General features: G+C 50.6%; 1 protein-coding gene across 1 annotated transcript in view; it reads right to left on the reverse strand.

Annotated features, from left to right (window-relative positions):
* Positions 1–11,027, reverse strand: part of CLPTM1 (cleft lip and palate associated transmembrane protein 1) — a 56,689-nt gene that overhangs the window by 35,035 nt on the left and 10,627 nt on the right. Inside the window, exon 2 of the mRNA XM_015427253.1 lies at positions 7,605–7,723. Within this exon, the coding sequence (XP_015282739.1) occupies positions 7,605–7,723 (119 nt within the window). The remainder of the gene's footprint in view (positions 1–7,604; positions 7,724–11,027) is intronic.

The raw sequence follows: 11,027 nt of genomic DNA on the forward strand, positions 1-11,027 counted from the left end.
GTCTCAGAGCGGCTTACAAATTCCTTTCCCTTCCCCTCCCCACAACAGACACCCTGTGAGGTAAAAGAAGAAGAAGAAGAGATTGGATTTATACCCCGCCCTTCACTACCCGAAGGAGTCTCAGAGCGGCTTAAAATCTCCTTTCCCCCTCCCCTCCCCCACAACAGGCACCCTGTGAGCAATGCTCCCTCTAAGCTGTGGAGTCTCGTGAGCAAAAATTCTACTTTGCGAGCTGCTGGCATTAAAGTTGCGAGCGGGCGATTTGGCCGCTGCATAGATCAGTTTGCTCTGGAGCCACCCTTCCTGAGCTAAGAGAAAAATGTGAGCCGGAGGCTAAAAAAACGTGAGACAGCACACACTAACTCAGCTTAGAGGGAACACTTCCTGTGAGGGAGGCGGGGCTGAGAGAGCTCTCCCGAGGACTGCCCTGGCTAGAACGGCTCTGAGACAACTTGTGACTGACCCAAAGTCATACCAGCTGGCGGCATGTGGAGGACGTGGGGGAACCAAACCCGGTTCTCCCAGATTAGAGTCTGTGCTCCTAACCTTGATACCAAACTGGTGGGCTTGTTCTGCCAGGCAAGTAGCTGGACAGACAGCCGCTAAGCTTCAAGGCAGTGTGAGGATTTGGACCTGGGTCTCCCAGATCTGAGTCTGACATTCTAACTGAGGGCTTCCCAAAGGGGTGCCCGGGGGACAGCATGGCGCCCACCAATACTTTCCCTGGCACCCGCCGAGGGTTTTTGGCGCGTGGGCTCACCCAGGTGGGGCTTCCGCCCAACAGGGTCTCTGACGTGTCCACCGAGTCTCTGATTGGCTGTGCAGATTTGGCAGCTGCCCAATCCACCGTTCGGGTTTCGTTTTCTCTCTCACTCCTCTTTCTCAGTATGTGTCCCTTTGTCTCCTGTAGCTGGGTTTCCTCTGTGTGTGTGTGTGTGTGTGGGTGGCTGGCTCCAGCTCCCGCGCCAGCCATTCTGTGGTTCAAAAAGGCCAGGGACGCAGTGTTCCCTCTAAGCCAGTTTGGTGTAGTGGTTAAGTGCGCGGACTCTAATCTGGGAGAACCGGGTTTGATTCCCCACTCCTCCACTTGCACCTTCTGATGTGACCTTGGGTCAGTCACAAGCTCTGGCACAGCTGTTCCTGAAAGAGCAGTTTGTGTCAGAGTTCTCACAGAGTGTCTGTTGTGGGGAGGGGAAGGGAAAGGAGTTTGTAAGCCGCTCTGAGACTCCAAGTGAAGGGCGGGGTATAAATCCAATCTCTTCTTCTCCTTCTTCTAAGCGGAGTTAGTGTGAGCCAGCTCACAGTTTTTCACCCTCCGGCTCACATGTTTTTGTCTTCGCTCGGGAAGGAGGACTCTGGAGCAAACTAATTGATGCAGCAGCCAAATCACTCGCTCACAACTTTAACGCCGGTCGCTCACAAAGGAGACCTTTTGCTCACGACAAAGGAGACTTTTGCTCACGAGACCCCACGGCTTAGAGGGAGCATGGCTAGGGACACCCCCCCCCAGCTCTTAACCACTGCACCACGCTATCCCTAAAACTGAGAATGAGGGTGATGTTCCCTAGAAGATGGATCAACGAAGGAACTGTTTGGAGGCTTACGGCCATATTTCCCTAGAAGACTCGGGTCTTCCCCCTCGCCCTGGCTGACTTCTGGTGAGCCCTAGTGGGGCCTGGACATTTCAGAGCGGTGGCTTCCTATTGCCTGCCTCTGCATCTCGGCCCTGGTATTCCTTGGAGGTCTCCCATCCAAGTACTTGCCGGGGTCGGCCCCGCTTAGCTTTTGAGATTGGGTTTGCCTGGGCTTATCCGGGTCAGGGCGCACGATACTTATCCAGGGACTAATACTCAGTAACGGCATGGGCTCTTCAGCTTGGAAATGGAGATGAGCAGCGCCCCCTGGAGTCGGATTCAACTGGCTTTCGAGCAAGGGAAACCTTGACCCTTTAATACTCAGTGATCTGATTCAGACACTTCTAGCTAGGTTTTTTAGGAGAGGTGAGCCACAGGCCCCCTCCACCCCCACCACGGACAATGTCCCTTTATTTGTCGTTTCGTGCAAACGGTGCCCAATCAGCAAACCGTGGCGTGGAATGGGCTTCCGATTCGAATTTGGCGGGTCAGTGCAAACCAGTTTGCCGATTCCGACCTTGCTGCAAATGGCGGTTTATGCTAAACCCTGCCCCCCCCTTCCCTCCATCGCTTCAGCCCCCTCCTCACCCTGCCCGTGAGATGGCGACGCAGTCCGGAGTGGGTTTACGAAGAAAATCAGAGATGCCATCTGAAATCACTGATTTGCTGTTATATTGATTTTAAACACTGTTTTAAACTTTGTATGCCCATCGCCCAGAGCCCTGTGTATACAGGGATCAGGTGATTTATAAACCCAAAATGTAAATAAATAAATCGCAAACTGAACATAAAACGAAAGACAAGAGAAGGGTGCGCGTGTCTCCGTGGCTCGCTTCCAAATGCAGTTTGGGTTTAAGTTACGGGCAGAAAGATACTAGCTGGATATTAGGACTTTCCCCCCCTCTTTACAGTAAGAGTGGTTCAGGCGTGAAATTGGGTGCCTGGGGAGGTGGTGAGCTTCCTGGCAGTCTTCAAGCAGCAGCTGGACAAACACTTGTCAGGACAAACTCTAGGCTGATCCTGCACTGAGCAGGGGGTGGGGCTAGATGGCCTCTATGACACCTTCCCAACTCTTATGAGTCCATGACAGGGGTGGCCAAACTGTGGCTCGGGAACCACATGCGGCTCTTTCACACATATTGTGCGGCTCCCAGCAGGGCAGCTGGGGAAATGAAGTGGAGGCATGCTTTTTCTCCCTCCCTCCCATCTATTTGCATTCTTTGTTTCTCTCTCTTTCTCTTTCTTTCCACCTCTTTCATTCATTCTTTCCACTTCTCTCCCTTCTTCTTTCTCTTTTAGACAAATAAATATCATTAGCAAACAAATAAATATCATTGGACAAATAAATATCATTAGCAATATCTGTTTTTTACCCCTTTGGTTTTTTATTTTTGGGAGTCTCGTTTAATGTTAAGAAAAAGCAAATTTGCATATTTTTAAATTTAAAACTGTGTAATATTTGTTCATGTCTTGCGGCTCTCAAACATATGACGTTTAGTCTATGTGGCTCTTACAGGGAGCCAGTCTGGCCACCCCTGGTCTATGATGATGTGGAACAAAGGAATATTACCAAGGGGAGGAGGAGGAGACTGGAGTTATACCCCGCCCTTCACTACCTTTCTCTTCTCCTCCCCACAACAGGCACCCTGTGAGGTAGGTGGGGCTGAGAGAGCTCTCGCGAGAACTGCCCTTTGGAGAACAGCTCTGAGAGAACTTGTGACTGACCCAAGGTCACCCCAGCAGCTGCATGTGGAGGAGTGGGGAATCAAACACGGTCCTCCCAGATTAGAGTCCATATTTTTAACCACTACACCAAACTGGCTCTCGTATTACTTACATGTATTACTTCTAGTAAAACTTTATTTGCTAATTATCCAACAGAGCCTTCAAATTTCCTCTTCTTTGAGAGAATATTTGCTACCGACATAATTAGATGATGAGGCACTTCAAAGAGGAAAACGTGACATTCGGAATCTAAGCCAACGATCCCTTCTTTGGAGTGCTATTTCCATGTAGCTACACTGGGTAGTAAACATTCCCCCAAAGGACTCATGCTGGGGCTTTTGATTCTTTTACAGGGTTCATATATTTTTGGGTGCAGCTTTCCGCTCCCTTCGCATCGAGTTTCGGGAACGTCAGCCTCTTCGTCGAGCAATGCATCAAGCAACAGTCAAAGAACAGGCCATTTCTCTCAGTAACTTCGCCACCTGCTGCCCATAAACCAAAAATATCAGATTTCCAAGGGACATCTAAAGAGCTGGCTCTAATGGCAGTATTAAAGGCCCCAGATATCCGAGCAATTTGGTTAAAAAAAATATATGCCGAGAATAAGCAAGCAAAATTGTCCATCATGCCCTTTAAAAGGTCTGGCTGCTCAGTGGGATCCCTTACCGAACGCAGCTGGTCACAGGGTGATTTCAGCCTCGTGCATTCTCTGCATTTGGCGCCGCATGACTTAAGAAACTAAGAACATTAGCCCTGCTGGATCAGACGAGGGGTCCCTCTGGTCCAGCATCCTGTCTCACACAGGGGCCAGCCAGTTCCCCTGGAGGGCCAACAACAGGGCAGAGAGGCGGAGGCCTTCATAAGAACATCCGAAGAGCCCTGCTGGATCAGAGCAGTGGTCCGTCTAGTCCAGCATCCTGTCTCACACAGGGGCCAGCCAGTTCCCCTGGAGGGCCAACAACAGGGCAGAGAGGCGGAGGCCTTCATAAGAACATCCGAAGAGCCCTGCTGGATCAGAGCAGTGGTCCGTCTAGTCCAGCATCCTGTCTCACACAGGGGCCAGCCAGTTCCCCTGGAGGGCCAACAACAGGGCAGAGAGGCGGAGGCCTTCATAAGAACATCCGAAGAGCCCTGCTGGATCAGAGCAGTGGTCCGTCTAGTCCAGCATCCTGTCTCACACAGGGGCCAGCCAGTTCCCCTGGAGGGCCAACAACAGGGCAGAGAGGCGGAGGCCTTCATAAGAACATCCGAAGAGCCCTGCTGGATCAGAGCAGTGGTCCGTCTAGTCCAGCATCCTGTCTCACACAGGGGCCAGCCAGTTCCCCTGGAGGGCCAACAACAGGGCAGAGAGGCGGAGGCCTTCATAAGAACATCCGAAGAGCCCTGCTGGATCAGAGCAGTGGTCCGTCTAGTCCAGCATCCTGTCTCACACAGGGGCCAGCCAGTTCCCCTGGAGGGCCAACAACAGGGCAGAGAGGCGGAGGCCTTCATAAGAACATCCGAAGAGCCCTGCTGGATCAGAGCAGTGGTCCGTCTAGTCCAGCATCCTGTCTCACACAGGGGCCAGCCAGTTCCCCTGGAGGGCCAACAACAGGGCAGAGAGGCGGAGGCCTTCATAAGAACATCCGAAGAGCCCTGCTGGATCAGAGCAGTGGTCCGTCTAGTCCAGCATCCTGTCTCACACAGGGGCCAGCCAGTTCCCCTGGAGGGCCAACAACAGGGCAGAGAGGCGGAGGCCTTCATAAGAACATCCGAAGAGCCCTGCTGGATCAGAGCAGTGGTCCGTCTAGTCCAGCATCCTGTCTCACACAGGGGCCAGCCAGTTCCCCTGGAGGGCCAACAACAGGGCAGAGAGGCGGAGGCCTTCATAAGAACATCCGAAGAGCCCTGCTGGATCAGAGCAGTGGTCCGTCTAGTCCAGCATCCTGTCTCACACAGGGGCCAGCCAGTTCCCCTGGAGGGCCAACAACAGGGCAGAGAGGCGGAGGCCTTCATAAGAACATCCGAAGAGCCCTGCTGGATCAGAGCAGTGGTCCGTCTAGTCCAGCATCCTGTCTCACACAGGGGCCAGCCAGTTCCCCTGGAGGGCCAACAACAGGGCAGAGAGGCGGAGGCCTTCATAAGAACATCCGAAGAGCCCTGCTGGATCAGAGCAGTGGTCCGTCTAGTCCAGCATCCTGTCTCACACAGGGGCCAGCCAGTTCCCCTGGAGGGCCAACAACAGGGCACAGGGGTCGAGGCCTTCCCCTGACGTTACCTCCTGGCTCTGGGATCTGGAGGTTGACTGCATCTGAACTTGGAGGTTCCCTTCTGCCACCATTATTTCTTTATTAAACTGGAATCGCTAGGCTGTCCTTCCCGGCAAGCAGGGCTCAGGGCAGCTTACGACAGAGCAAAATATGATAAGTGATTTGATTTCAAATCAATGTTAAACATTACCTAAAAACATGTCAATGAACAAAAAAATATGCATTCCAAGATGGCGGGAAAAAGAAATTCAGTTCCCCAGCCTCCTCAGAGGGAGGGAGTATGTGAGAGTGCCAAGTGTCACACTGTCCCGGCGCTGTCCTCAACCGAATACCAGGAGGGGATGGGAAAGACCTCCCCCTGAGACCCTGGAGAGCGGCTGCCAGTCTGAGTAGACAAGACTGACTTTGACAGACCAAGGGTCTGAATTCAGTATAAGGCAGTTTCATGCACGTTCATGTGTCTCCCAGCCCCCCAATAGAGGGATATGATAATGCCAGCTTACCTTTTGGGGTAGTGGTTAGGAGCACGTTCTGTAATCTGGGAGACCAAGGTTTGAATCCCAAACTCCTCCATGTGCAGCTGCTGGTGTAACCTTGGGTTAGTCACAAATTCCCTCAAAGCTGTTCTCTCACCAGCAGTTCTCAAAAGAGCTCTCAGCCCCACCTATCTCACAGGGTGTCTGTTGTGGGGTGGGGAAGGGAAAGGAGATTGTGAGCCGCTCTTCTCTCTTACAGTACTGGTGTGAGAAACCCCAAGCCCATTAGATAGATTCATGGAGAATAAGTGTATCAGTGGCTACTATCCATGTTGACTGAGGGGAACCTCCACTTTCAGAGGCACTAAGCCTTTTAATCCCAGAGCCAGGAGGCAACACCAGGGGCCTCTATGCCCTAGTTGTTGGCCCTCCAGAGGAACTGGTTGGCTACTGTGTGGGAGAGGAGGTTGGACTGGATGGGCCACTGGTCTGATCCAGCAGGGCTCTTCTGGTGTTCTTATGAAGGCCTCGGCCTCTGTGCCCTGCTGTTGGCCCTCCGGAGGAACTGACTGGCTACTGTGTCAGACAGGATGCTGGACTAGAGGGACCACTGGTCTGATCCAGCAGGGCTCTTCTGATGTTCTTATGAAGGCCTCAGCCTCTGTGCCCTGTTGTTGGCCTTCCAGGGAAACTGGTTGGCCACTGTGTGAGGCAGGATGCTGGACTAGAGGGACCACTGGTCTGATCCAGCAGGGCTCTTCTGATGTTCTTATGAAGACCTCAGCCTCTGTGCCCTGTTGTTGGCCCTCCAGAGGAACTGGTTGGCCACTGTGTGAGGCAGGGTGCTGAGTTTGATGGACCACTGGCCTGATCCAGCAGGGCTCTATGCCCTAGTTGTTGGCCCTCCAGAGGAACTGGTTGGCCACTGTCTGAGACAAGATGCTGGACTAGATGGACCACCGGTCTGATCCAGCAGGGCTCTTCTTGTTCTTATGAAGGCCTCAGCCTCTCTGCCCTGTTGTCGGCCCTCCAGAGGAACTGGTTGGCCACCGTGTGAGACAGGATGCTGGACCAGACAGACCACTGGTCTGATCCAGCAAGGCTCTTCTGATGTTCCTATGAAGGCTTCAGCCTCTAAACCCTGTTGTTGGCCCTCCAGAGGAACTGGCTGGCCACTGTATGAGACATGATGCTGGACCAGAAAGACCACCGATCTGATCCAGCAGGGCTCTTCCTAAGTTCTTATGAAGTGCTCTGAACACGCTGGAGACCTGTATGAATGCTGGATACCGCTATTAGCTCTAGCAGAGTTACGGTGGGTGTCACCGCTTTCCTCAAAACACAATTTCATGGTATGTAAACCCTGAAGGTGACTTCTACAGGGCGACTGTGATGGGGAAACACCAACTCTCTCTCTCTCTTACACACACATACACCCTCTTCCCACCAAGCTGTGTTTGTTTGCAACACATACACAAAAGCCTACAATGACAACAGCTCAGGGACGTTCAAGATCATACCTGAACAAGACTCCTTTGATGACCTGCCAGGCGTTGGGCGCCGGCTGCGGGGGCTGATTCTGCTGCTGGGTCTCCACGACGCCTTCGCCTCCCCCGGCAGTTCCATTGCTGGTCACTTGCTTTAAGGGGAGGGGGAAGAGGAAGAAAGAGGAAAGACGGGTATCAGGAAGAGCCATTTGTCGCGCAAGGGGCTAAAACGCCACGACTGTAAATCAAATTCCCACAAGCTCCGATCAGACTCCCCCTATTTTACTTGCCTTTAGGGGGCATGTGAATTACTTCCTGGTTCTGGAGAGACCATTTCAACCGTGCTGGCCGTAACCAGTGTTCCCTCTGAGCTGAGTTAGTGTGAACTAGCTCACAGTAGTTTAGCCTCCGGTTCACACATTTTTGTCTTGGCTCAGGAAGGAGGGCTCCAGAGCCGACTAATTGATGCAGCGGCCAAATCGCTCACTCACAACTTTAATGCCAGGAGCTCACCAAGCAGAATTTTTGCTCAGAAGACTCCACAGCTTAGGGGGAGCACTGGTCGTTAACACACAAAGCGCTGCTGGTTTGGAGAGCTGTGGCAGCGTGCCGGCTGACAGCCTGCGGTGTAACGCAGCAGGTCCCCCGCTCAGAACGTCGCCTCGGCGACAGAACTCCTTGGCCACTACCACGCGGCCTTGGCACGTGGACCGGGCCAAGAGAATAACACCGATAGTACAAGGAAAGCCCTCCTGGGTCAGGCCGAGTGGGCCGTTGACCCAGCCCAACAGCAGCCGGTGAGAAGTATCTTGAACTAGAGATGTGAAGGCCCGGAAAAAACCCGGAAAAATTCTGAAAAAAATCTTTTTTTTGTTTTTGTTTTTCCCCCCGGAAAATTGGAAAAATTGAAAAAAGAAAAAAAATTGATTATGGAACGTTTTATTTTAACATTATGAATAAAATATTTTAAGACAAGGTGTTCAAATATTTTCCAAATCATTTCTAAAAAATATGTATGGTGTCAGATTGATCTAATTTCTGTGCACGGAGGACAAGCAAGTCCTAGGTTACAAACTGAACTCTCCAATGCAAGAACAAGATGCATTTCTTCCTTTAGGAGGTGCTATTGTCAGAAGAAAATAAAAAGGTTTCAGTTTTGTTTTTGCACGTGGGTGGGTATTCTGTTTGTAATAATTGTTTGGATACACTATATTTTTAATACGCTAGTTGTGATAATTTCATGCCAAGTAAAAATGTCCATAGTCATATTTTATGTTCCTAAAGTAACAGAATGACTTTCAATCTAGAAAAGACAAAAGAAATGCTAATGTAGCATTTTTTCAATTTTTCCGAAAATTTCAGTTTCCCCCCGAAAAAAAAAGGGTTTTTTTCTGAGCTTCACAATTTCTGGAAATTTTACATCTCGAACTTGCAACGAAGGCGTGGACGGAAGAGCCCACCTAACGCCCTGCCGTGGTCGCTGAAGGCCTCTGCCCTGGGACCAGGGAGCTCCGGAGTTGCCATGCCTAAGAGCTGTTGGTAGGTTCGTCCTTCAGAAAGTTGTACGTTTCCCCTTCAGAACCATTTAAGCTGCCTCCCCAGCTGTGATTTACACAACTTAATTACGCACCAGGCAAAGAAGCTTTCTCTCTCTCTCTCTCTCTCATATCCGTCCTGAACCTACTGCCGATCCATTTTATTAGGTGACCCTGAGTCCCATGAGGGAGGTAGACAAAATGCCTCAATTTCCCTGGCACCATTCACACTTTTACGAACCTATATTCTACGCACATCCTTGGTTGCATTTCTTCCCTAGATTAAGCAATTTATAGAGACTTTCATTTCCCCCTGGCAGGGAAGATGTGTCAATGCCTTTCACAATTTTCAATGCCCTTTTTCAAGCTCTACGCCACCCTTGGGGGGCGTGTGTGTGTGTGTGTGTGTGTGTGTGTGTGTGTGTGTGTGATACAGCAGAACTGCATTCCAGATTCAAAACCCAAAGGAACCGCAAGGATGCTGGTCATCTGACTTGCAGTCCAGTTCTTAATAACCTCTAAGACGGGTTTTGCCCTTTTTAAAATGCGGTCTCACACGCGCTGTTCTTATCGAGCTATTTGGCGTGACCCTGAGATCTCTTTCTTGGCTAACTGTAGCCAATTCAGACTGCCCAGTTCAGCCCATAGACCAAATTAATCCCATTTGTCACTTATGAAAACACATGAAGCTGCCTTATACTGAATCAGACCCTTGGTCCATCAAAGTCAGTCATGTCTACTCAGATGGGCAGCGGCTCTCCAGGGTCTCAGGCGGAGGTCTTTCCCATCCCCTCCTGCCTGGTCCTTTTAACTGGTGATGCCGGGGATTGAACCTGGGGCCTTCTGCATGTCAAGCAAAGGCTCTACCACTGAGCCACAGCCCCACTTCATGGCTCTCCTGCGTCTCAGGCGGAGGTCTTTCACATCACCTCCTGCCTGGTCCCTTTAACTGGTGATGCCGGGGACTGAACCTGGAACCTTCTGCATTCAAAGCAGACACTCTTCCACTGAGCCACAGCCCCACTTCATGGCTCTCCAGGGTCTCAGGCTGAAGTGTTTCACATCCCCTCCTGCCTGGTCCTTTTAACTGCAGATGCCGGGGATTGAACCTGGGACCTTCTCCATGCCAAGCAGATGTTCTGCCAATGAGCCACAGCTCCACTCATTTTGGAGGAAATCTTCAAAAAGCACCCTCACTGGCTTGTGTTCTCTCTAATCTACATGATGTGGCATCTTCTGCAAAGTTGGCTACTTGAGCCAAGACAGTTTATGAATATTTAAATTAAGCAGCACTAGTTTGAATACAGAACTCTGTGGGGCCCAACTGCTTCCTTCCCCATCATCATGACAACTGTTCGTTTATTCCTTCCCTCATTTTTTTTTTGGTTTTTTAATCACTTACTGATCTGGGTCATGACTTGTGCAGGGGGGTGGACTAGATGATCCTTGGGGGTACCTTTCAGCTCTATGTGCTTCTAAGAGGGCCCCACACTCTTATCCCAATCACTAGTAAGTTCACTCAGGACACTTTGGTTGGACCCCTCGGTTAAGAGCTCATTGGGAATCCACGTATATATTTCCGCTGGCCTACATCACAGGACTGTTGTTGTTTACAGTTACTGAGAATTCACATTCAGTGTTTTTGACAGTTACATAAACACTGCATGTGTATATTAGTACAAGTACAAGTAAATTTATTGTATTAAGCCATTGGCCATTACAAAATACAAACGACACCATAGCAATAATAGAAATGACTACCATTAGAATCGGATAAAGTTGACTACAAATCGTGCTAATAAAAAGGCTAAAACAGATTTAATCAGGTAAACAGCCCCTTAGATCTAATTCTGGACGCTGCTAAAGCAAAGGAACTCTATAAGATACATAAGCATCATTATCTGAGAGCAGGAATGGAATC

Source organism: Gekko japonicus, unplaced genomic scaffold (genome assembly GCF_001447785.1).
Source record: "Gekko japonicus isolate JY-2015 unplaced genomic scaffold, Gekko_japonicus_V1.1 scaffold1389, whole genome shotgun sequence".
NCBI lineage: Eukaryota > Metazoa > Chordata > Lepidosauria > Squamata > Gekkonidae > Gekko > Gekko japonicus.